The sequence below is a fragment of the Brachionichthys hirsutus genome, chromosome 16, assembly GCF_040956055.1.
Source record: "Brachionichthys hirsutus isolate HB-005 chromosome 16, CSIRO-AGI_Bhir_v1, whole genome shotgun sequence".
NCBI lineage: Eukaryota > Metazoa > Chordata > Actinopteri > Lophiiformes > Brachionichthyidae > Brachionichthys > Brachionichthys hirsutus.
In genome coordinates, this window is record NC_090912.1 from 11989173 (window position 1) to 12016239 (window position 27067).

The window sequence follows — 27067 nt, forward strand, 5'->3', positions numbered from 1 at the left end:
GGTCCTGGGCTTCCCTCGCCCGGACGTGGGTCACCGGGGGCCCCCTCCTGGAGCCAGGCCTGGGGGTGGGGAACGATGGCGAGCGCCTGGTGGCCGGGCCTTCACCCATGGGGCCCGGTCGGGCACAGCCCAAAGAAGCAACATGGGACCTTCTTCCCGTGGACTCACCATCCATAGGAGGGACCGGAGGGGTCGGGTGCAGTGTGAGCTGCACCCGACCCCTCCGGTCCCCTCCAGCTGCACCCAAGCTGGCGGTCTGACCCTCGGCTCCAGAAACTAGCTCTAGGGACGTGGAATGTCACCTCTCTGGCGGGGAAGGAGCCTGAGCTGGTGTGCGAAGTTGAGAAGTTCCGACTGGATATAGTTGGCCTCACCTCGACACACAGCAAGGACTCCGGAAACACTATTCTTGAGAGGGGTGTGACTCTGTTCCACTCTGGAGTTGCCACTGGTGTGAGACGCCGGGCAGTGGTGGCAATACTTGTTGCCCCCCAGCTCAGTGCCTGTATGTTGGAGTTTACCCCAATAAACGAGATGTCATGGCCGAAGGCAGGTTAGGACCCAAACGTGAGGCAGACAAGCAAAAGTGTGAACAGAGCTTTTATTGGCGGGTAGGACAGGCAGGTCAGGCCGACGGGTCCGGGGGGGAGCAAGCACGAGGGAGTCCAAGGGGCAGGTGAGGGTCAGACACCAGATAATCAGGCAGGTCCGGCAGCCGAAACACAAGGGGCAGGCGAAGAGGCAGGGTCCGTGAAGCAGGCAAGGGTCGGTGCACGGGAGGTCTGGTTTGAAGGGCTGGAAAGCAGGTAGCATTACTGACAATCTGGCACGGGTGTGGTGACTGAGCTGAGCTCAAGTAGTGTCCGGGCTGATGAGGTGCAGGTGGTGGCAGGAGCACAGGTGATGGGCATGAAGCTGATTGCAGGAGCTCTGAGAGGTGCAGACAGGGAGAGAGCGAGGGATTGGCCCCGCCCCACCTGGAGGCGTGACACCGTCCCTCCACCTTCAGGTGGGGGGGACGGATCCTGAGTTTGTTTGTGCCTATGGTCCAAACAGCAGTTCAGAGTATCCACCCTTTTTGGAGTCCTTGGAAGGGGTACTGGAGAGTGCTCCTTCTGGGGATTTCCTCGTTCTGTTGGGCGACTTCAACGCCCATGTTGGCAATGACAGTGAGACCTGGAGGGGTGTGATTGGGAGGAATGCCCCCCCTGATTGGAACCCGAGTGTTTAGGTGACCACGTATACCACCATATAGGTGACGTGGTCACCTATACATGGTCACCTAAACAGAGGGGTTCCACGCCACCTATACGGTGGCGTGGTCGGTAGGGTTACCGACTCACAGCCAGAGGAACTCGGTTCGATCCCACTGCCTTCCAGTGAGGAAGCAGGGGGGACTCGTGGGTGGGCTCCTCCATCTCTGGGACTGAGGTTGCCGAGGTAGTTAAAAAGCTCCTTGGTGGCAAGGCCCCAGGGGTGGATGAGATCTGCCCAGAGTTCCTTAAGGCTCTGGATGTTGTAGGGCTGTCATGGTTGACACAACTCTGCAACATCACATGGACATCGGGGGCAGTGCCTCTGGATTGGCAGACCGGGGTGGTGGTCCCTCTTTATAAGAAGGGGGACCAGAGGGTGTGTTCCAACTATAGAGGGATCACACTCCTCAGCCTCCCCGGTAAGGTCTATTCAGGGGTACTGGAGAGGAGGGTCTGCCGGATAGTCAAACCTCGGATTCAGGAGGAAAAATGTGGTTTTCGTTCTGGCCGTGGAACTGTGGACCAGCTCTACATCCTCGGCAGGGTCCTTGAGGGTGCATGGCAGTTTGCCAAACCAGTCCACATGTGTTCTGTGAACTTGGAGAAGGCATCCGACCGTGTCCCTCGGGGAGTCCTGTGGGGGGGGTGCTCCGGGAGTATGGGGTGTCGGACACCCTATTTCCAGTGCGGGTTGGACTCCGTCAGGGCTGCCCTTTGTCACCGATTCTGTTCGTAACTTTTACGGACAGAATTTCTAGGTGCAGCCAGGGCGTTAAGGGGGTTCGGTCTGGTGACCTCAGGATTGGGTCGCTGCTTTTTGCAGACAACGTGATCCTGTTGGCTTCATCAGGCCGTGCCCTACAGCTCTCACTGGATCGGTTCGCAGCCGCATGTGAAGCGGCCGGAATGAGAATCAGCACTTCTAAATCCGAGGCCATGGTTCTCAGCCGGAAAAAGGTGGAGTGCACCCTCCAGGTCGGGGAGGCGATCCTGCCCCAAGTGGAGGAGTTTAAGTACCTTAGGGTCTTGTTCACGAGTAAGGGAAGGATGGAGCGGGAGATCGACAGACGGATCGGTGCAGCGTCTGCAGTGATGCGGACTCTGCACAGATCCGTCATGCTGAAGAGAGAGCTGAGCCAAAAGGCAAAGCTCTCGATTAACCGGTCGATCTTCGTTCTCCTACCCTCACCTATGGTCACGAGCTTTGGGTAGTGAGATCGCGGGTACAAGCGGCTGAAATGAGCTTCCTCCGTAGGGTGGCTGGGCTCTCCCTTAGAGATAGGGTGAGAAGCTCAGTCATCCGGTTGGAGCTCGGACTAGAGCCGCTGCTCCTCAGCGTTGAGAGGAGCCAGATGAGGTGCATCTATTCAGGATGCCTCCTGAACGCCTCCCTGGTGAGGTGTTCAGGGCACGTCCCACCGGGAGGAGACCACGGGGGAGACCCAGGACATGTCTCTTGGCTGGCCTGGGAACGCCTCGGGATCCCCCCGGAAGAGCTAGAGGAAGTGGCCGGGGAGAGGAAAGTCTGAGCTTCCCTGCTTAGGCTGCTGCCCCCGCGACCCGGCCCTGGATAAGCGGAAGAAGATCGGTGGATGGATGGATATTCAACTGAAACGGCAAACTGTTTTTTCATTGAAAGGATCAAATCTTTAATGGATAAAAGTGGTGTTGTTGGAGCAATATTTCTTGACTTAAAAAAGGTACTGTTAATCATAGAATCCTCCTGTCTAAACTGCCTACCTTAATTTTTCACTGCGCACACTTGGATGGTTAGAATCATATCTGTTCAACCGTTCTCAGTGTGTTCGACTAGAAAACCATCAATCAGCTGTTCTATGTCAGTATGCAGGTGTTCCTCAAGGTTCCGTGCTGGGACCATTGCTGTTTTCTTTATACGTTAATGATTTCCCTTTTGTTTGTCCTGACATCGACATACAAATGTATGCTGATGATACTTATGTTTATGGTAGCAGTACAACACAAGTTGCTGAAGAACTCACAGACATCATGGTTCATGTAACAACTTGGCTGAAGCAGTGCTGTTTGCAATTAAATTTGTCGAAAACAGTCTGCATGTTTTTCTCGAAGACAAAGTGCTCTGGTGCTGACCCAGATGTCTTTGTTTGGGGGGAAAGGCTGCAGATTGTTTCCGAATACAAGTACCTCGGAGTCCTCATAGATTCACAACTTAATTTCAAAAAACAGGTAAAAAAGGTCTGTAATAGAGTTAAATTCAGTCTCTCAAATGTTAGATTCACTAGAGATTACATGTCTAGAGGGGCGTCGTTGACGTATATGCATTCGATGATTCTTTCTCATATCACTTACTACTTAACAACCTGGTCGCAGGCCAGTCCCACTACTCTAATACCTCTACAGTCTCTGTACAAACAAACACTTAAAATGCTGGAGAAAATAACAGCACATTTTCATTACTGCCCGATATTACATAAATACAAATTGTTAAACTGGGAAAATTTGATTAAATATATAAATTCATGTCTGATGTACAAAATTCTTAATGGTTTAACATCTCCTCCGCTCGGACAGTTTGTGGATGTAAGAACTGCCACACATCGAGTCTCTAGAGGTGCTGCAAGAGGGGACTGTGTTATCCCACTAAGGAAAAGCACATTTGGTCGATCTGCCTTTTCCTTTAAAGCTGCACATGAGTGGAATTCCATCCCAGTGATGGTCAGAAATCTAGAGACCTGTAATGTGTTTAAATTTAAACTTAAGGAATGGCTCATTAGCACACAGTTCTGTCACCACTGAAAGAAACTGCTGTTTTATTTGTTGTTGTTTACTGTCACCTCTTATTTTAGTTGTTTTATAAATTTTAAGTTAACAGACATTATGTTTTACAGTTACTTAAAATTGTTTTATTTGATATAGTTTTTAATTATGTGGTTATTTTATATCTGTATTTTTATTTCATATGTGTATATATTTGGGGGCCTTGGAATCTATGTCCAGGGACAACAGATGTAAAATAGCCTTTTGGCTAATTCTGGCACATTGTGTGCATATATCTTGATTTTGTTTTATGTTCCTTTGGGTGCCTTAACCCGTGAGCCTTCACAGAATTCCGTTATGTTAGCATAATTACAATAAAGAATCTTGAATCTTTGATGACCTCTGTTAAATGCACATTGCTCTGCCCACCTGAGGGTTGGGGTGGATTTAATTTGTTCTTTGAATGATCTTGGTCACCGTTTGTACTTTTAGTATTTTGTTTTGGAGGTAAATCTTGGGGGAGGCTTTTGTACATACCTTTTGCAATTCGGCGTTTTTTGTATTTTGGCGTTCTGGAGCGCATAATGCCACAGCCCAGCTTGAGCAGAAAGAGAAGCAACATAATTAGCAGTTGTTGGTGAAAACAAAGTTATTTATTGAAGTTTGAAAGTTGACTACTATGTGTCTTCGCTCCGCACCTCCTGTTTCTGTGATTCTTTAGAGAATTATCAACATTATACGAGGAAGAATTTCCCTGACAGAGCCGAAAACACTCAAAGGAGAACGCATGTGCTACCAATGCCTGTGGTGAGAGCTGGTCACATGGAGGAAACCACACATCTGATTATGAGACTATATCGATAATGTAAATATGACTATGGCAAACATTAAAGTACAGGTCACAGATCTATTTAAGTGTAAATTAGGTTGGCTGAGAAACGTTAAAAATGATAAGTTCATCCTTCAGATCACATTCAGACATTCTCATCGTCATTTGTGTCATGGAACGCGACTGAGGTTGTTCTCATCTCCGTTTCATTTAAGAGATGTTCCTTATTGATCTTGGAGTTGGCAGGATCACAAGCAGGATGCCACAGGACCAACAGGCGCTGTACATCAAGGACAGAACAAAAAGACAAAGAGCCAGTCAGAAAGACGATTCATTACGAGGAAAAATAGGAAGCAATATCTGGTGCTTATACCTCCTTGAAGGTGCCATTAATGGTGCAGATCTTCACAAGTGCCCAGATGGGTACTGGAACTACAATGATGGAGGATATGGCCCAGCCCAGACTATAGGCCCAGTCTGGGTACACGTAGCCATGGCTGGATATCAGGGGCTGGTAATCCAGGAATGAGCAGATGAAGCCAGCCTTGAAGGAATATCAGAGGAGAGACCAAGTGCTTGTGTGGACAAAAGTCTGAAAGTCTGTGAAATCCCCATGTCTTCTTGAAAGTAAACACTTTTTCTTCATCGTTTATTTGTCCTTAAACAAGCCCAATCACAATTCAGCATTTAGGCCGGCCCCTTAGCCTTGTGAGTCACGGTAAGGGTCGGATCTGTCACGGACAGACAGAGGGGTGGAGGCTAGAGATTTAGAATCCAGGAATATTGCTTTGATCTGAGTCAACTGCAGTGTCAGACACGTGTTGTTGACAAAACACACGTAACAAAACGTGCAAGTTTCGTCTGTTTCTTGATAATTGCTGTAGTTTTGAACTCATTTGTGGCAGTTTGCTTCAGCAGAGGAATTGGCTGCACCCTTACAGACACAACGCTACAAGCATCTCACTCCCTTCATAGCTCCTGATCTCCTGAAACTCAGAGCCGTGATTGTTTCCTCCACAAATGCACGTCTCCCCTTCTGTCAGCCCCCCCCCCCCCCCCCCCCCGATTCTTCTGCTGAAGGTTATCGATTCGTTTTCCATTTGGCTGCTTTATTCTAGTTTGGGGATCATTTTATTTTATTTTTCTGAAATTAAGCAGTTTTTTGAACATTCACAATTTTCACATTTTATTTATTTTCTCTTATTTTGAAATGCAGCCCTACTTTTGTTTAGTTAATGAGAGAACATTATACATATCTGCAGTCATACATATATGTTCAGTTTTATGTTACGTGACAATAAATCTTGACAAAACGTTTTTGTATTGTACTGAATACTTTTGATTTGACAGTCAGGTATTGATTACATGCAGATACAACGAGGCTCCTTACATATATATCTCACACTCAATAATAAGACATTATGATCTTCTGGACCTTTGCTTAAAGACATTTTCTCTAACTGGACCTCTTTAAATAAACATTTAAAGAGGTCCAGTTGAACACCCCTGAAGTAAAACATATTTGAGTGTCCAGAAAAGCGCTCTATGAAACCAATGCAGCATTATTATTAATGATCAATGGTCAAGTGAGAGTCATCTGGAGAGATGGGCTGAGATTTTGTGTTATTCTATTTCTGGACCCCAGCCTGTCATTGATTTTAGTTCAGGCAGTGTTTTTCTGTTGCGTTATTTTTTTATTTTTTTTGCCTGTCTTTGTTCTGAGTGTTGATTCCTTCTGTTGAGTGTAACTCACCATGCAGATTAGCGGGGTGATGTAACGCCAGCAGAGCTTGAAAAGAACGAATGGCCTTTGTCCTGTCATGTCTTCAACGACGCCACACAGCCGTTCAGCCCCTGCATGATGAATACATTAAGAGCAGTGAATTTGCAGCTCCTGCTTTGGGCAATGACCCTAATTGTAGAGAATATTGTGCAGTATGTAATCGTCTCGCACATAGAATCCGGCGCCCGACATGGGAAAACCATCATGTTCTAGAGCAGATTTTACATGTCACCCTAAAAGAAATGATTAAAATACAACAAGGTAAAAAACAATAAAAAATAAAACAGTGCAATAAAGGATGGATCACAACGGACTCCAAGGAGGCGTGACCAGGTAGCTGCTCCTGAACAGAATGTGAACAAGACTCGAGTAAACTCAGCGATCACAAAGAACCGTAAGTGGAAAGTCTTTCAGACTGTAAATCATTCAAGGACAGTTCGGGATCCTATAATGAAGCCAAAGGGTCTTTTAGGAGGGCATTTGAACATACGCAGCATTAAATCTAAAAGTGAGCAGGTGCATCATCTTTTGCTAGACTCTAACTTAGACTACCTTTGTTTATCTGAGACCTGGCTCCAGGAATCTACCCCATCAGCAGCTCTTAATGTACCTAGTTTTAACATTTACAGGAGAGACAGGGTGAGCTCAAAGGGAGGCGGCGTTATGATCTACGTCAAAGATTGTATTCAGTGTCAGGAAATAGAATGGTCAAACGGCACAGAATTAGAGTGCATTGGCATAAATATAGTTCTGTCACAACAAATGTCCTTTGCTCTTATACTGATCTATCGCCCTCCCTCATCAAAGAGTAATTTCTATGATAAATTTGAGAACTTACTGAGAGAATGTAATTTAAACAAAGAAGGAGTTATTATGGGATATATTAACATTCATTGGGAGGACAAAACATCTCGAAAAAACCTTAAACAGATTACAGATAAATTTGACCTGGTGCAGCTAGTCAGTGGACCTACAAGAATAACCAATTCTTCTAGTACACAAATCGATGTAGTATTTTGCAATAGACTGGATAGGATTCCTAAATCATTGAACATGTTAACTGGCATGTCTGACCATAACTTCATTATTGTTGTCAGGAAACTAACATTAATCATTCGGTATTCCTAAAAATAAAATGGAGACATTAACAAATACTATTCTACATACTGAATGGTATGACATTTTGCGGGGGATAGAACTGGAAGAAGACAGCAATGCTTTCTCAAAAAGCTTAGAGAACACTATTCCTAACCTTACTTGTAAATTGAGGCATAGAAATAGGAAAAATAACGTCCCTTGGATAAATGCTGATATCTTATAAAATAATGAAAGAAAGGGACAGGGCCTTAAAAAAGTCACTCAGAACTAAATTTAGCCATGACAGGTATATTTTTGTTATGCTGAAGAACAAAGTGATTAATAAAATTAGACAAGCAAAGGCAGATTATTTCATAACTATAATCGAAAAAGCAAGAGGTAATAGTAAAATTGTCTGGAAACATTTGAAATATGTAACAAGAAATCACAATAAAGTAAAGGAGTTGATTGAACTTAAAATAAATGGGAAAATCATAAATGATCCGGCTGAAATTACAGAGGTTCTCAATCATTACTTTGTTGACTCTGTGTCCACAATTGCTCAATGTTTTCCTGTTGGCAAAACAAGTATCAGAACACTAAGCACAAATGAACCAGCATTCAGCATAAGAAATGTTAGTGAAATGGAGGTTAGGACAATTATTCAATCGTTAAAAAGGTCAAGAGCAAAGGATGTCTTTGGTATGGACCCAGTTATGCTCAAAGAGCTCAGTTCATCAATACTCTATCCATTAACCAAAATTATTAACCTTTCAATCTCTCAGGGAAAATGTCCAAGTGTTTGGAAAGAGGCAGTTGTTACTCCGATATTTAAAGGTGGAAATCCTCTGCTGCCTAGCAACTATAGGCCTATTAGCATTATCCCAACACTGTCAAAGGTGGTAGAGAATTTTTTTAGCAGATCAAATAACTTGCTATCTGAATACTGGCCTGTTTTCTCTGCATCCAATGCAATTTGGCTTTAGGGCCAAATATTCAACTGATATAACTGAATATTCCCCTCCCTGAGCTGACACCTTATCGTGGTGGAGGGGTTTGTGTGTCCCAATGATCCTAGGAGCTCAGTTGTCGGGGGCTATCTGCCCCTGGTAGGGTCACCCATGACAAACAGGTCCTAGGGGAGGGCCAGACAAAGGGTGGCTCAGTGGCTCAAAGAACCCCAATGACGAGTACAATTATTGGTCCTGGGCTTCCCTCGCCCGGACGTGGGTCACCGGGGGCCCCCTCCTGGAGCCAGGCCTGGGGGTGGGGAACGATGGCGAGCGCCTGGTGGCCGGGCCTTCACCCATGGGGCCCGGTCGGGCACAGCCCAAAGAAGCAACATGGGACCTTCTTCCCGTGGACTCACCATCCATAGGAGGGACCGGAGGGGTCGGGTGCAGTGTGAGCTGCACCCGACCCCTCCGGTCCCCTCCAGCTGCACCCAAGCTGGCGGTCTGACCCTCGGCTCCAGAAACTAGCTCTAGGGACGTGGAATGTCACCTCTCTGGCGGGGAAGGAGCCTGAGCTGGTGTGCGAAGTTGAGAAGTTCCGACTGGATATAGTTGGCCTCACCTCGACACACAGCAAGGACTCCGGAAACACTATTCTTGAGAGGGGTGTGACTCTGTTCCACTCTGGAGTTGCCACTGGTGTGAGACGCCGGGCAGTGGTGGCAATACTTGTTGCCCCCCAGCTCAGTGCCTGTATGTTGGAGTTTACCCCAATAAACGAGATGTCATGGCCGAAGGCAGGTTAGGACCCAAACGTGAGGCAGACAAGCAAAAGTGTGAACAGAGCTTTTATTGGCGGGTAGGACAGGCAGGTCAGGCCGACGGGTCCGGGGGGGAGCAAGCACGAGGGAGTCCAAGGGGCAGGTGAGGGTCAGACACCAGATAATCAGGCAGGTCCGGCAGCCGAAACACAAGGGGCAGGCGAAGAGGCAGGGTCCGTGAAGCAGGCAAGGGTCGGTGCACGGGAGGTCTGGTTTGAAGGGCTGGAAAGCAGGTAGCATTACTGACAATCTGGCACGGGTGTGGTGACTGAGCTGAGCTCAAGTAGTGTCCGGGCTGATGAGGTGCAGGTGGTGGCAGGAGCACAGGTGATGGGCATGAAGCTGATTGCAGGAGCTCTGAGAGGTGCAGACAGGGAGAGAGCGAGGGATTGGCCCCGCCCCACCTGGAGGCGTGACACCGTCCCTCCACCTTCAGGTGGGGGGGACGGATCCTGAGTTTGTTTGTGCCTATGGTCCAAACAGCAGTTCAGAGTATCCACCCTTTTTGGAGTCCTTGGAAGGGGTACTGGAGAGTGCTCCTTCTGGGGATTTCCTCGTTCTGTTGGGCGACTTCAACGCCCATGTTGGCAATGACAGTGAGACCTGGAGGGGTGTGATTGGGAGGAATGCCCCCCCTGATTGGAACCCGAGTGTTTAGGTGACCACGTATACCACCATATAGGTGACGTGGTCACCTATACATGGTCACCTAAACAGAGGGGTTCCACGCCACCTATACGGTGGCGTGGTCGGTAGGGTTACCGACTCACAGCCAGAGGAACTCGGTTCGATCCCACTGCCTTCCAGTGAGGAAGCAGGGGGGACTCGTGGGTGGGCTCCTCCATCTCTGGGACTGAGGTTGCCGAGGTAGTTAAAAAGCTCCTTGGTGGCAAGGCCCCAAGGGTGGATGAGATCTGCCCAGAGTTCCTTAAGGCTCTGGATGTTGTAGGGCTGTCATGGTTGACACAACTCTGCAACATCACATGGACATCGGGGGCAGTGCCTCTGGATTGGCAGACCGGGGTGGTGGTCCCTCTTTATAAGAAGGGGGACCAGAGGGTGTGTTCCAACTATAGAGGGATCACACTCCTCAGCCTCCCCGGTAAGGTCTATTCAGGGGTACTGGAGAGGAGGGTCTGCCGGATAGTCAAACCTCGGATTCAGGAGGAAAAATGTGGTTTTCGTTCTGGCCGTGGAACTGTGGACCAGCTCTACATCCTCGGCAGGGTCCTTGAGGGTGCATGGCAGTTTGCCAAACCAGTCCACATGTGTTCTGTGAACTTGGAGAAGGCATCCGACCGTGTCCCTCGGGGAGTCCTGTGGGGGGGGTGCTCCGGGAGTATGGGGTGTCGGACACCCTATTTCCAGTGCGGGTTGGACTCCGTCAGGGCTGCCCTTTGTCACCGATTCTGTTCGTAACTTTTACGGACAGAATTTCTAGGTGCAGCCAGGGCGTTAAGGGGGTTCGGTCTGGTGACCTCAGGATTGGGTCGCTGCTTTTTGCAGACAACGTGATCCTGTTGGCTTCATCAGGCCGTGCCCTACAGCTCTCACTGGATCGGTTCGCAGCCGCATGTGAAGCGGCCGGAATGAGAATCAGCACTTCTAAATCCGAGGCCATGGTTCTCAGCCGGAAAAAGGTGGAGTGCACCCTCCAGGTCGGGGAGGCGATCCTGCCCCAAGTGGAGGAGTTTAAGTACCTTAGGGTCTTGTTCACGAGTAAGGGAAGGATGGAGCGGGAGATCGACAGACGGATCGGTGCAGCGTCTGCAGTGATGCGGACTCTGCACAGATCCGTCATGCTGAAGAGAGAGCTGAGCCAAAAGGCAAAGCTCTCGATTAACCGGTCGATCTTCGTTCTCCTACCCTCACCTATGGTCACGAGCTTTGGGTAGTGAGATCGCGGGTACAAGCGGCTGAAATGAGCTTCCTCCGTAGGGTGGCTGGGCTCTCCCTTAGAGATAGGGTGAGAAGCTCAGTCATCCGGTTGGAGCTCGGACTAGAGCCGCTGCTCCTCAGCGTTGAGAGGAGCCAGATGAGGTGCATCTATTCAGGATGCCTCCTGAACGCCTCCCTGGTGAGGTGTTCAGGGCACGTCCCACCGGGAGGAGACCACGGGGGAGACCCAGGACATGTCTCTTGGCTGGCCTGGGAACGCCTCGGGATCCCCCCGGAAGAGCTAGAGGAAGTGGCCGGGGAGAGGAAAGTCTGAGCTTCCCTGCTTAGGCTGCTGCCCCCGCGACCCGGCCCTGGATAAGCGGAAGAAGATCGGTGGATGGATGGATATTCAACTGAAACGGCAAACTGTTTTTTCATTGAAAGGATCAAATCTTTAATGGATAAAAGTGGTGTTGTTGGAGCAATATTTCTTGACTTAAAAAAGGTACTGTTAATCATAGAATCCTCCTGTCTAAACTGCCTACCTTAATTTTTCACTGCGCACACTTGGATGGTTAGAATCATATCTGTTCAACCGTTCTCAGTGTGTTCGACTAGAAAACCATCAATCAGCTGTTCTATGTCAGTATGCAGGTGTTCCTCAAGGTTCCGTGCTGGGACCATTGCTGTTTTCTTTATACGTTAATGATTTCCCTTTTGTTTGTCCTGACATCGACATACAAATGTATGCTGATGATACTTATGTTTATGGTAGCAGTACAACACAAGTTGCTGAAGAACTCACAGACATCATGGTTCATGTAACAACTTGGCTGAAGCAGTGCTGTTTGCAATTAAATTTGTCGAAAACAGTCTGCATGTTTTTCTCGAAGACAAAGTGCTCTGGTGCTGACCCAGATGTCTTTGTTTGGGGGGAAAGGCTGCAGATTGTTTCCGAATACAAGTACCTCGGAGTCCTCATAGATTCACAACTTAATTTCAAAAAACAGGTAAAAAAGGTCTGTAATAGAGTTAAATTCAGTCTCTCAAATGTTAGATTCACTAGAGATTACATGTCTAGAGGGGCGTCGTTGACGTATATGCATTCGATGATTCTTTCTCATATCACTTACTACTTAACAACCTGGTCGCAGGCCAGTCCCACTACTCTAATACCTCTACAGTCTCTGTACAAACAAACACTTAAAATGCTGGAGAAAATAACAGCACATTTTCATTACTGCCCGATATTACATAAATACAAATTGTTAAACTGGGAAAATTTGATTAAATATATAAATTCATGTCTGATGTACAAAATTCTTAATGGTTTAACATCTCCTCCGCTCGGACAGTTTGTGGATGTAAGAACTGCCACACATCGAGTCTCTAGAGGTGCTGCAAGAGGGGACTGTGTTATCCCACTAAGGAAAAGCACATTTGGTCGATCTGCCTTTTCCTTTAAAGCTGCACATGAGTGGAATTCCATCCCAGTGATGGTCAGAAATCTAGAGACCTGTAATGTGTTTAAATTTAAACTTAAGGAATGGCTCATTAGCACACAGTTCTGTCACCACTGAAAGAAACTGCTGTTTTATTTGTTGTTGTTTACTGTCACCTCTTATTTTAGTTGTTTTATAAATTTTAAGTTAACAGACATTATGTTTTACAGTTACTTAAAATTGTTTTATTTGATATAGTTTTTAATTATGTGGTTATTTTATATCTGTATTTTTATTTCATATGTGTATATATTTGGGGGCCTTGGAATCTATGTCCAGGGACAACAGATGTAAAATAGCCTTTTGGCTAATTCTGGCACATTTACAGAAATGTTTATTAATGTGCGCTGTCCCTGTTAAATAAATGAATAAATGAAATGAAAAAAATAAAAATAAAACAGTTCATAAAAAACAAATGGACAGTTTCATTTAAACACAGGAGAACACACACAAGGACAACAATTCTCAGCTATTAAAACATTCAACCCACAGAACTGAAGACATCAGAGACATAGCCACATACATACGCACACACACTCTGGTCTGGGTTAGTGTTGGCACTCCTGATGTGAAAGGAGCCAGAGTTTGAGGTGCTTTTAAAAGTGAGGGTAAGTGGGCGTATCCCTAACAGTGACAGGGACAGAATTCCACCGCTGTGAGGCGGTGACTGAGAACCCTCTCTGACCAAAAGCACTTCTGCGGAACGGAACAATGCAGTCCCCCCGAGCTGCGCCACGTGTACTGGGACCAGAGGTGTTCCTGATGGTTATGAACTGGCTGAGTGGAAGAGATGATTGACCATGAATGATTTTGTAAATGAGACAGAGATTTGAGTACTGAATGTTGTTTTCCCAAATAAAAAGGTTGTGCTTCCTTAGGATGGGGCAATGGTGATAACAAAATGATTTTTTGTCTAATATTTTGATTGCCTGTTTGTATAGGGACTCTAGAGGTTTGAGTGTGGTTGTACTAGCCTGGGACCAGGTTGTTAAACAGTAATTTACGTGTGAGAGGACCATACTGTATATGAACATTTTGGCTGCTTGTAGTGATAATTGTGACCTGACGAACCAAAAATTTGATCTAACACGTTTACAGACCATTCGTACTTGTGATTTGAATGTTAATTTTGAATCGATTATGACACCAAGATGGTGTGAGATTTTATTTTTATGTTTTTATTAAAATAACAACAATTTATAAATCCTTCATAAAATATGTTTCTTGAATAATAGTTCCATAAAATATGAATGTAAGTTCAGAACCTGAACATCATATCAAATAGGCTATTCAATGTCCCACCATAAACCCAGAGTCCCCGCCCTAACATAATGGTTTGACCCTACCTGGTGATGTCATACGGCATCAACTGTCAATCACCTGTTAGCGTAGGAAACAATGGAGTCCTGGTTAAAGCGTAGCAGCAACGCAGCTGAGTGAATGGAGGAACAGGAGCCAAGGAAGGGAAACCAGAGCCGCAGAACTCAGACAGGATTCAGAGGAATGTGTGTTAATGGGATTTACGGCTACGAGTGATTTTACCTCAGACGAGGTTGTTCCAGAGCTCCAATCACGTCAGTCATTGTGGGACATTTGACCAACAATTCAAGATTTTCATTCCTACTTTTGTGACATAGAGGAGAAATCTGCACAGCTGGATTGGGTGAGAAATCCGTTTCTAATGTCTGCAGCCGAAGTGAACTACACGTCACTCATCAGGAAAAACTCCTGGAGGTGTCATCTGGCCGTGGCTTCCAGATGTTCTCCATCTCCACACTCGCACAGTTCTGGGTGATTGTGAATCAGGAGCACCCTGACCTGGGGCAGGAAGCTTTGGAGCAACTATCACATATTTATGTGAGACCTCCTTCTCTGCAATGACTGTGATCAAAGCAAAGCAAAGAAAGAGACTGTGCCTGGAGAAGAGCGTGATCAGATCACAGCAGTCTTGTTTATGAGGATTTGCACATCTGTGTGTAATTTGTATGCGTATGCGATTTGTATTCCAATGTCTCGGGTCAGCAATTAAAAAAAATAATTGCTTATCTAATGATTAAAATGTAACTCGTTATTTATATATGCATCAACAGAAACTAATGACAAACATCTGAATAGTACATAGATGGTAAATATCACGAAATACACTGATTTGAAATCATCACTCAGCACTCATAAATCAGCACTCACCAAAAGCCCAGCCGACTGCCACACACTGGATCAGACACAGAAACAATATGCCTGCTCCATTTACGGCATAGTAGTCAATCAGCTGGAACAGGTACACGGCTCCCTGCCCAACACAGAACAGATGGGTGGTTGTTGAGTGCCGGGGTGTTTGGTAGGTACACAGGGTGGTGTCGTACCTGAGTGGTGAAGATGATCTGTATCAGGAAAAAGACCGAGCACAAGAAGATGAGGAAGATTTCTCGACGCCAAGGTCGGCGCATTTGTGCTGGGAACATGTCGATCACTGATGATGATATATTATCCAAACCTGCAAACTAATGCATACAAACAAAAAAAACATTTACTGACACAGACTCACACCTGCAGAGTGAAGACGCTGGTTGGGTCCTCGTTATCACTCTACGTAGCTGCTTTCATTCCTCAAAAGTAAAGAGGCAAAGACATGTTCAATGACTGTCCAGTCTGTTTTGCACATGCACAAATAATGCTTTCACTTATTCATTGTTATTTTTTCTCATTGAATTTTTCCTCATTTTCTTTGGCCATGATAAGAAACTCGGCTCCAATGGTCATATGCTTTGCACTTCCTATCATTCAGGGGCCGACGGTGGCGCAGGTGGTTGAGCGGGTCGTCCGGCACATGCGTACACTGTCGTTGTGTCCTTGGGCAAGGCACTTCACCCACATTACCTGTGTGAATGTAGTGAGCGAGTGAATGTCGGTGGTGGTCAGGAGGGCAGCCTCGCTCCTGTCAGTCTGCCCCAGGGCGGCTGTATCTACCCAGGGTAGCTGTGGCTAGTAGCTTACCACCACCAAGTATGGAGTGAATGAATAATGCATTATGTAAGGCATCTTTGGGTGCCCAGAAAAGCGCTGTTGTTTGTACAGGACACCAAATATGCTTTTGTGACCTCAATAATTTATGTTGACCACCACCCTATAATGTTAGTGTTATCTTGGGCCATGATCTTTGGGGGCAAAAAATGTTTGGCCCAATTTTATGGACATAATTATGCTTGTGCTACATGATCTAGTCATGCAAGTATGACATTTGGCAAAAATATCGTTTAACAAAAAAGTACAAAAATATTGCTGCTTACAGCATAAAATAATAGATATGACCTGTGGGTTAATAAAACAGACAGAAAAAAGCATATTAAGGGCTGAACCTGACTTCCAGCCTATTACCAGTGTGTCCAATCCCAGCATGATGAGCATAATGAAGAAGCAGACAGCCCACAGCTGAGGCAGGGGCATCATGGCGACAGCCTGAGGAAAAGCGATGAACGCCAGACCAGGGCCTGGGGCGGGGCAGATGAGACAATTAAATTGATGCCTTGTATTCAATTTGTGTCTCACAAAAGTGTAATGGAAGATTTCATCACGTATCACATCAGCTCAAAATCCCACCTGATTTGACAACCATGTCAACAGGAAGTCCCTGCTTCTCTGCCATGAACCCCAGAACAGAGAAAACTGCAAACCCAGCAACAAAACTGGTGCAACTGTTGAGCACACACAACCACAGACTGTCCCTGGACATGTCCGCACACACACACACACACACACAGTTACAATCATCCTGAACTTCAGCGAGAGAAATGAAAAAGGATGTTGGGCAAAACCATAAAAACAATTAGTCGACAATGTCTTTGAGAAACTACTGATCTTCTAGCTTACTTGTAACAGTTGTTCTTGACTTTGTTGTAGCTGCCCAGTGTGATTGTTGTTCCTGCTACGATACCATATGAGAACATCACCTGAGTACAAGCCTCCATCCACACCTGGTGAGAAATCAAATGTAGTGAGGTCATCGGTGCAGCTGTAAATGTTTTTTAAAAATGTATTTTTCTGGCCAATTGCTTGCTTTAGTCCGATAGGACAGCTCCAAAGATTAACGAGAGGAAATAGGGAGAGAATGAGGGGTGGGCATGCACATTAAATGACCCCAGGCTGGTATACTGTACATGGGGTGAGTGATGACATCACTAAGCCCAGCGGTTAATGTTTGATTTTTACTGTTCCCATTATCCACTCATCTCCAACTAGAGATGGATCTGGCTAAATGTGACCCTGATCAACATTAATTTTAAAATTAATGTGGATGTTGAACCTGTTGACTTGGTGCAAAAACCATAATCTGAGAAAACATAGCTAAAATTTCTCCTTTGTCTGCACACCAATATATCCCAGTCTGGTTTAGCGATTCTCCTCCAAAACTCTAAATAGCATTGACTAAGCCCAGCTTCTTTTACTTCTTTAGTCACCGTAGGGCTATTTTTACTTGCTTTAACTGAAATTTAAAAGTCCCTAGAAGTAAAATGTTCCTGTTTTGTTGGCTATCCTTGACTAAAATTTCCAGAATGTCATCGCGGTTTTCTTCTTAGAGGTTACTTTTTGCAGTGCTTTTCAGAATTCACAGACGAGACAGCTGCAACATTTGTCCAAAGGTTCTCACCTGAAGTTCAGTCAGATGAGACAGATCTGGATAAAGGTAATAGACAACACCTTGCCAAGCTCCTGGCAGAGTCAATCCCCTGACCATCAAGATGGCTAGCATCAGGTAGGGGAACAGAGCCGTGAAATACACCACCTGAAATGTCAGTGGTTGTTTAGTATATTGGAGGTTATATCCAATCACTGCATTAGATTACAGTAGTGCTTCTCAATTATTTTCTGTTACGAGCCCCCTATGAAGAAAAAAACATTTCACAACCCCCCCCCCCCCCAAAAATAAATACCACTCTTGTATCCTTATTAACATAAAAAGAAATATGAAAAAGAAATATAGATCAATCTACAACAAAGAATAACTTTGTTACCATTGTTTTTAGTCTGCAACAGAAAATATTTGAAGTGTATCAATTTGCCCGTAATATTATTTTTTAATCCTTAAACTACAATTTTTACAATTAAATAATACATTTAATTTAATAACATCAATATATAATAATAAATTAAAATTGATCAGCAACATTAACTCAGGAGCACAAAATATAAAACACTTTAACCTACAAAACCAAAAAGAAAAATCAATTGTTCTGATTTTCTTTTAGCAAAATGAGGAAGTCCGGTCTTCCCTCGTCTCCCACCGTAGTCACGGTGAAGCCAAGTGCTACGTACGCTACGTCATGTTTCCTCGTCTTGGCTTTCGACTGACCTTCCTTTGTTTTATCATCTCCATCTCTCTGTTAAATATTTCTCCGTGCTGTCTCTTGAGGGTTTGTGTACAACTGCTCTTCATATCACCTGCTCTGTGCTGTGTGTGCGGCGCTGTGCAAAAACACCATAGAGCTAATACTCCCTGCGCGCCTCTGCCAACTACTGTAGTGTAGTGGATGTGCAATTACACTTTAATCTAGTACGGAAAAAGCATGTTCTCCGCGGTCACAGGCGCCGCCCCCTGACATCGCACCCCACTATTTGAGAACCACTGGATTACAGAAACATCTTATTGATGTGACTTCATTGAGTGAGGGTGAATGTTGAAAGAAACTAAGCAGTCACAAAAGATCAACAGATAATGCTGTCACCATTAGGGTTGCCAACCGTCCCTTGAAATACAGAATTATCCCGTATTGTTAAATGTCGTCCTCATTCATTCGATTGGTTAAGCATCTGGCTGTCGGCCAATCAGTGCCAAAGGGGGATTGTCAAAGACCCCCCGCCTCTCGTGGTAGAGCTCATTCTGAGTGATTACTGTTAACTTTGAGCAGTCCTGTTCTGATTTTTACAACGTTTGAAAGACAAAGTGCTTCTCATTGCTGCGTGGAGTAAAAAAAAAGACACTTTAGAATAAACCGAACCATTTGCACTCAGTAATATAATATTGGGCAATGATTGTTATCAGGCCATTATTTAGTTCATGTTGGCTACTGTGTGTTATTTGTAGCCGTTTATGACTACGTGTGTGTATATTCAGAAGTCATTAAACTTCATTATAAAATATAAAAAATATATAAAAAAAACATTTGCAATAGCCTCCCCTGCCAACAGCTGCCCTTATAGTGTCCCTTATTTCTTCATTCTCAAGTTGGCAACCCTAGTCATCATGCCATGTCCACACAATTATTTTTTCACAACTCCATTTGTTCTCTGCTTTCTGGCATCGTCTTTTCTCATTTCTCAAGTTAGGTTGCACGACACACACACACACACACATATGCAAGCCAACTAGAACAAGTTCTAGACTAAGACAGGTTGATGCAAACTGGATTCTTTATTCTTTACTCCAAAAGCAGTCAAATGATGTGAAGATTGGTGCAGTTAGCTTCGAATTTACCAAGGTATCAAACCCGTAGCTTCTCAGTAGACTAACTCTATGGCAGTCCTGTCATTCTGACATCTTATCCGTGTACTTAATTTACATGTATGACAATTTCAATGTAAAATATTAAATTCCCCTGACCTTTCCTGCAGAGCGGACCCCTTTCCAGACACAGAAATAGCAGGCCACCCAACAGGCTAGTTGACACAACAGCAGCTTCCATTGTATCGCACCAATCACTTCTATTCCTTCAGACATAGATAGCACTCCTCTCCTGTTTGGGAGCACCAGATAGAGAGATTATTACGTGCATAAGGAGATACAAAAAGAAAACAAACATTTGCTTGATCTGTCTCTGCTGTTCTACACAGCAAAACTGAATCAAGACAATATTTGCACGTTTCTGTCCAAAAGGACCATTATAAAAACCAGGCACTTCCAATGTTTTAATTGTTCCAAGCCAGTATGGCTATATGCCGAGGAAAAGTACCACAGATGCAATGTTAGCGTTGAGGCTAGCAATGGAGAAGTACAGGGAAGGTCAGAAGGAGCTGCATTGTGTCTTTGTAGATCTAGAGAAAGTCTATGACAGGGTGCCCGGAGAGGAACTGTAGTACTGCATGAGGTACTGTAGTACTGCATGAGGTACTGTGGTACTGCATGAGGACGTCTGGAGTGGCAGAGAAGTATGTCAGAGTAGTTCAGGACATGTAGGACAGTTGTAGGACAGCAGTGAAGTATGCAGTAGGAGTAACAGGGGAGTTTAGTGTAGAGGTGGGATGCACCAGGGATCAGCTCTGAGCCCCTTTTTGTTTGCCATGGTGATGGATAGACTAACAGATGAGTTGAGACAGGAAGCTCCTTTGTGATCTGCAGTGAGAGCATGTAGAGCACATTGTGTCAAACTCAAGGCCCCGGGGCCAAATGTGGCCCTCCAAGTCATTTTTTGTGGCCCTCGAGAGATGTGTTTTTGTAAAATGCTGCATCTGTCACACATGTTCTTAACAGCCCACATTTATTGGTTGTACTGCAGTTCTGCCCCTATCAACTGTGACAAAAGTGTTTTGAACAAGGTTAATGCCATAACTATGTGTTGGATTATATTTATCTTTATTTATTATTTTATATTATTTACTTGAATAAGTTTGATTATTGATCAATGGAGTAGTGTGGTTTTCTTAACCTGATCAATTGAAATGATTTATGTTATAATAACAGCAATAATCTATCAATATATTTTTACAACTATACAATTGAATATGCAATGTTTGTAACTTAAGTAGTGAACTGATCAAACGGAAAAATTCAGCAACATGGCAATAACAATAGCAACACGCTGCAGGCAGGAAATCAATAATCTGCTGGAGGTGACTATTGAAAGTTATTTGAACTTTTTGTTTTTTCCAGCATGTGCTGACATGTTGACCCCGGCTACATATGGATCAGGATCAGCACTGGACAGCTCCATATGTAGCAAGGTTCAAGGTTACTTTACTTGTACCTGGAGGTCGACTTGATTTGCTGTGAGATGAGATAAAGCATCCAATATCCATTCAAACCAGCAAATATACATATAAAACTTATACAACCGTTAAAAGTGTTCAAATAACATTTCATCAGCCCCAGTAACCAAGATGTCATAAAAACGTTTGCTAACCACAACAATAAGAAATAACAACAACCCAAGATTAAGACTATGATTAAAATTAAACATGATAAAAAGATGAAGGATTAAAATACATGAGGAACCGCAGACTAATGCTTATTCAGCAGACTCACCGCAGTCAGGACAAAGCTATTTTTGAGTTCGGCACCTTGGCACTAAAAACCTCCGCCCAGAGGCCAGAGAGACAGAGTGACCGTACACGGGGTGCAGGTCATCCTGTAATACACGGAGGAGGCGAGCCTCTGCACCTGCCAACTTTACAAGGATGCAGGGAGGCTCTGAGCTTCATCAAGCAGACAACTTGAGCATTTAACAATTACATTCAACCCCTTTTTCTGTTTCAGAGTAGCCTGGCCAAACCATGACACCAAAGAAAAGGCCACAACACTTTCAATGAAGGAGTGATAAAACAATTTCATGATAGTTTGGTCAATCTTGAAAAACGCCAGCTTCCTCAAGCAGTGGAGTCGCTGCTGACCCCTCTTGCTCACTGCTTCACTGTTCTCTACAAATTTTAATCTGCTATCAATGATCGTCCCAAGGTCCTTGTATGATTGCACCTGTTCAATGACCTGACCATTAATTAGAGTAACGTCCCGCTGATGAGGTTTCCTCCTAAAGTCGATCAGCATGTCTTTAGTTTTAGCTACATTTAGCTGGAGGAAGGATTCCTCACACCAGAGCAGAAAATCATCAACAACTGGACCGTGGCTGCTCTCATCACCGTCCAGGAGACTTACGATGACTGAGTCATCAGCATATTTGATGATTTTCCTCTTGTCATGTTTACTTTGAAACATGTTTGTATATAAAATACACAATGAGGGGGGCAATACACACCCTTGTGGCGAACCAGTCGACGAGCACCTTTGGTCAGACAGTTTCCCGTTCACCCTGACTCTTTGTGTCCTGCTATTTAAAAAGTCGAGAATCCACCCCAGCATATTATTACTCAAATGAAACTGTTCATGGAGGCTTTAAATCAGAACGTGGGGCTGGATTGTGTTAAAAGCCGATAAGAAGTCCACAAATAAAAGTCAAGTGTGAGTCCCATTAGAGTCCAAGTGTTTAAAAAGCATACCCAGCAGGGTAACGATGGCATCCTCGACTCCCCTGCGTGGCCGATAAGCAAACTGAAGGGGATCCAATTCCTGTTGCGTCTGCTTTAAGAGCTCGCTTCTGATCAGTCTCTCAAACGTTTTCATTACAACTGAAGTCAGAGCCACTGGCCGAAAATCATTTAATGTCTTCGGGCAGCTTGATTTTGGGATGGGAACCACAACCGCATCCTTCCAGATTTGAGGCACCTTTTGTAACAGTAAAGATCTATTAAAAATATGGTGCAAGACAGGACTCAGTTCATGTGCACAGGACTTGAGCATGCGGGCACAAACGTTATCAGGGCCCTGGCTTTTGTTGGGTTTAACCGTCAAAAGGGCCTTTTTTAATATCCTGCAGCTCAATGTTAAGATCCTCAGTGTCTTTAAATTTGAGCTTCAGCTTTCGCTTCTCACTGCTGAAGTCGAATGAATCAAAACGGCAATAGAAACCATTCAAATAATTAGCTAGTTCCGTATCAGAGTTAAAGTTGTCTTAATCTGACAACCAAAATAAAACTCATCATATCATATCATATCATAAAACCATCTAAAAAGACACTGGTTTTGTGCTCTTCATTTTTAAGACCAGCAATACTTTTCATTTTCGTCCAAGCCGAGCCAAGTTTGTTCGCTGCTACCTTCCCTCCCTGCTTTGTTTTATAATTCTGCTTCGCTTTAGCAATTTCACCTCTAAGCTCCCTTGTTGCTGCCTGCATAGCAGACCTTGACCCCTGTTTAAAAGCCACCTTTTTTTCCTGTATACAAGACTTGACCGCTTTCGTAATCCACGGTTTGTTGTTGGGATATATTCTGACACGCTTACAGGGGATAATCATATCCCGACAGAAGGCCATGTACGAACAGGTTACATCCACCAACATGTCTAAGCCATCCTCACATGACAGTGAAGACATTCCAATCCGTGCTATTAAAACATCCCTGAAGACAAAGCACAGACTCATCTGACCAGATTTTTACATCCCGGATCTCAGCCTTCTCTCTCTTCAACACAGATTTATACGTGGGCACTAAATGAACATGGTCTGAAGAGCCCAGGGGAGGAAGGGGATATGCTTTGTATGCATTCTTTATGGATCCATAGCAGAGATCCAGCGTCTTTTTCTGCCTGTTCGGGCAGGACACATACTGATGAAAGTTTTTCAGCCTTTTCAAAGTCACATGATTAAAATCCCCGAGAATAAAGTTTGGCGCATCTGGGGAAAGTGACTGCAGCCTCTGTACTACATCAAAGATAGTGCTACCAGCGGACTCTGCGTCTGCTTTTGGGTGAATGTACACCACAGTCAGAAAGAGTTGGGGGAACTCACGGGGAAGGTAGAAAGGGCGCATCAACAGTGACAGTATCCACGTCTGGCGTACATATGCGCTCTCGGATTGTGACAGATTTTCAGTATCGTTCATTAATATAGTGGCATACTCCTCCTCCTTGATGTTTCCCCGTTGTCCCAGCTTGACGATCCAAACGAAAGGAGCCCCGAAGCCTTCAATACGCACGTCTGGATCCCGTTCGTTGTCCGTGAACCAAGTCTCAGAGAAAGCCAATACACAGCAGTTCTGGAAATCCTTCTGATATCGGACACACGCTTGAAGTTCGTCCAGTTTATTCATCATAGACTGGGCATTCCCCATGATGAGAGGAGGTAAAGGGATGTGATTGAGCTGACGCTTCTTCATGCGTAACCGCACAACGTCGCGCTTTCCATCCTTCCTCCTCTTTGCTCCATCACTGTTTTTAGAAGGTCCGGTAATTGCAACAAGTCGGGCACGGTTGTCATACCGGTCAGCAGAGCCGACTCTAGGCATAGGCAAACTAGGCGGTTGCCTAGGGCGCCACCAGCTGGAAGGGGCGCCACTCCAAGTCTTGAAAAAAAATTATAAAAATAAAAAAATAAAGAAGGAAAATAAACTAATAATAGTTATAATTTATAGCCCCAACGGGCGCCCTTTCCTCATGCTCTGCCTAGAAAATAAAAAACAAACAAATACAGAAAAAATTAAAAACAATACCGCCCCCCCCCTCGTTTGTCATTCTTGGTATGACCTGAAACACAATGCCTTGACCGTCCAAGGAGAGGGGGGAGGGGGCGATTTATCAGTGCGCATCTCAGCTAGACCGTGACAGTTGCTGCTGCAGAGAAGAGCTTCTCCAAACTAAAGCTTATAAAAACTTACCTGAGATCCACGATGTCTCAAGAGCGTCTCAATGGACTCGCTTTAATAAGCATAAATCATGAGCTTTCAAGAGAGGTATCATTTGATGATACATCGATGCCTTTGCCGCAGGGAAGTCCAGACGTGTAACATTTTAAATGTAAGCTATTATGGCAAAATTATTTGCTCTGTATCTGTTTTGCATTGTTTGTGTGGAAGCTGTCAGGACTTTTAATTTCCTCTTAATCTGAACAGTAGCCCTGTTTTATTTCTGTTTATTTATTTATTTATTTTATTTTATTATTATTTAATTATTATTTGTATTGTATATCGTGTGCTAGTTGTTTTGAAGAATAATTAAACTTTTAAGGTCCGTCATATAGCTGTTGTTATTAATGTTTTATATATATTATGTTTGCCGTGTATGGGGGGGCGCAAAATCATAATCTCGTCTCGGGCACCAAAATGGCTCTGCCGGTCAGTCTTAGTTTTAGTAACACTTCCATGGAATATTGCTGTCTCATTGTGGTGACAGCTCTACTTCAGTAAACAAACTGGGAAAGGACACTCAGCATGATAAAATAAGATAAATAAATAAACCAAATAGATCCATCTTAGAAAAAGCTTTAGAAATATTAAAAGCACTGAAACAGCACGTTGAATCATATAAAATACTATAAAAAGCTAAAAAACAAACAATCAGGACGCTAATCTCAACCACAGCCGGTCGCAGCGTGTGCAAGCGCCCCAACCTGGCTACAAATGGCGCTCAGGATCAGCACGAGACAGCTCCATAGGTAGCCGGCTACATATGGATCAGGATCAGCACTGGACAGCTCCATAGGTAGCCGGCTACATATGGATCAGGATCAGCACTGGACAGCTCCATAGGTAGCCGGCTACATATGGATCAGGATCAGCACTGGACAGCTCCATAGGTAGCCGGCTACATATGGATCTGGATCAGCACTGGACAGCTCCATAGGTAGCCGGCTACATATGGATCAGGATCAGCACTGGACAGCTCCATAGGTAGCCGGCTACATATGGATCAGGATCAGCACTGGACAGCTCCATAGGTAGCCGGCTATATATGGAGCTGTCCAGTGCTGATCCTGAAAGTGACGTCTTTTCCGTGGCATTGACTCGGGAATGTTCTTTATCTTCCCCACTTCGTTGTTTTTTTGGTTTCTGCATGTCCGTGACAAGACAAGGTGGTGGCTTTTTGGTTTTGCTTTGATTTTGTATTGATTATCTTTGTTCCTGCATGATAATTGCATTTGAATGGAACTTTTCCACATTATTAGATGTTAATTTATTCCCATCACAAACTTTGGTTCATACTTATGATTTTTCTCATTTACAGTATGGCTTTATCTCTAACAATTTTTAAGTTACAACCTTTTAAAAAAGTGATATCAAAACGGAATATTTTATTTTAATTACTGTGGCGGCTAAAGAGTTAAATAAAAAATAAATAGTTATTTAACAGCATGTTAAGGAGGTTTTTTTTTTTTTTTACTGTGTTACGGTTTACATTTGGCCTTTGTCGGGCAAACATAATGCTAATATGGCCCTTGGAGAAAATGAGTTTGACACTGCTGATGTAGAGGATAATTTAGAGAGCTAGAAGTGGAGGAGATGAAGATGATGAGGTTCTCCTTGGGAGTGTCCATGTTGGATAGGACTAGAAATTAGACAATAAGAGGGACAGTGAAGGTTAGACGTTTTGGAGACAAGGTCGCAGTGACCAGACTTCAGTGGTTTGGACATGTCCAGAGGAGAGACAGGGACTATATCAGTAGAAGGATGCTGAGGATGGAACTGCCAGTGAACAGGGCTAGAGGACGACCCAGGAGAAGACACATGGACGTAGTGATGGAGGACATGAGAGTGGCTGGTGTTGGGGAGGACGATGCAAAGGACAGGACTAGAGGACGACCCAGGAGAAGACACATGGACGTAGTGAGGGAGGACATGAGAGTGGCTGGTGTTGGGGAGGACAATGCAAAGGACAGGACTAGAGGACGACCCAGGAGAAGATACATGGACGTAGTGAGGGAGGACATGAGAGTGGCTGGTGTTGGGGGGGACGATGCAAAGGACAGGACTAGAGGACGACCCAGGAGAAGAGACATGGACGTAGTGAGGGAGGACATGAGAGTGGCTGGTGTTGGGGAGGACGATGCAAAGGACAGGGTGAAGTGGAGAACGTTGATTTGCTGTGGCAACCCCTCACAGGACAAGCCGAAACTGCAGTAGTGGTAGTAGTAGTAGTAGTTTATTGTGATTTTGACGTGGTAACTGACTCACTCCCAGAACTCAGAGACTGAAGACGTGGTGAAATTTCCAGATGCCCACTTTACTGTCAGGTTACCACTTTGAATTCCAGTCATGTTTGCAGAGGTGAGGTCCACACATCTCTCTGTTGATGGAAAGTCAAATGATTATTAAAGTTCAGTGGACATACTTTTTAATCAATAAGGATTAGTTTTAATCAGACAGATTCATGGAGCAGCAGTCAAGAATAATTTATGGTTCAGTATCTCACACAAGGATCCTTCAACATGCAGTCACTGTCGTGGGCTGAACTGTCCAACCTTTTTTTTTGCATGTTGAGTCTACCTGAGCCATTTCCATTTGCTTGGTATTGTGCCATTTTGTGGTATGTATTCTTACCAAGAAACCAGGTCATAAGTTTTTATTATATGAAAAGAGTCTCCTTAAACAACTATTAAGTTGTCCTTTTTACAGTGTTTTATAGTTTATGAAAGATAAGTCTATGGATTTGTTTCTATTACAATATCTTTCAAATAAAATATGGTTTAAATGTTGCTTTG

At 44.6% G+C, this 27067-nt stretch overlaps 1 protein-coding gene across 1 annotated transcript; it reads right to left on the bottom strand.

The window, feature by feature from the left end:
- Positions 1-4966: 4966 nt before the first annotated feature.
- Positions 4967-26566, bottom strand: LOC137905648 (sodium- and chloride-dependent GABA transporter 2-like). Its single transcript, XM_068749891.1, has 11 exons — positions 26541-26566; positions 19431-19563; positions 17481-17615; positions 16703-16806; positions 16433-16557; positions 16211-16323; positions 15199-15336; positions 15023-15125; positions 6575-6675; positions 5195-5365; positions 4967-5101 (listed from the first exon to the last, which is right to left on the bottom strand). The coding sequence occupies exons 2-11, from the start codon at positions 19545-19547 to the stop codon at positions 4967-4969; spliced, it is 1242 nt and encodes a 413-aa protein (XP_068605992.1). The 5' UTR covers positions 19548-19563; positions 26541-26566.
- Positions 26567-27067: the final 501 nt, after the last annotated feature.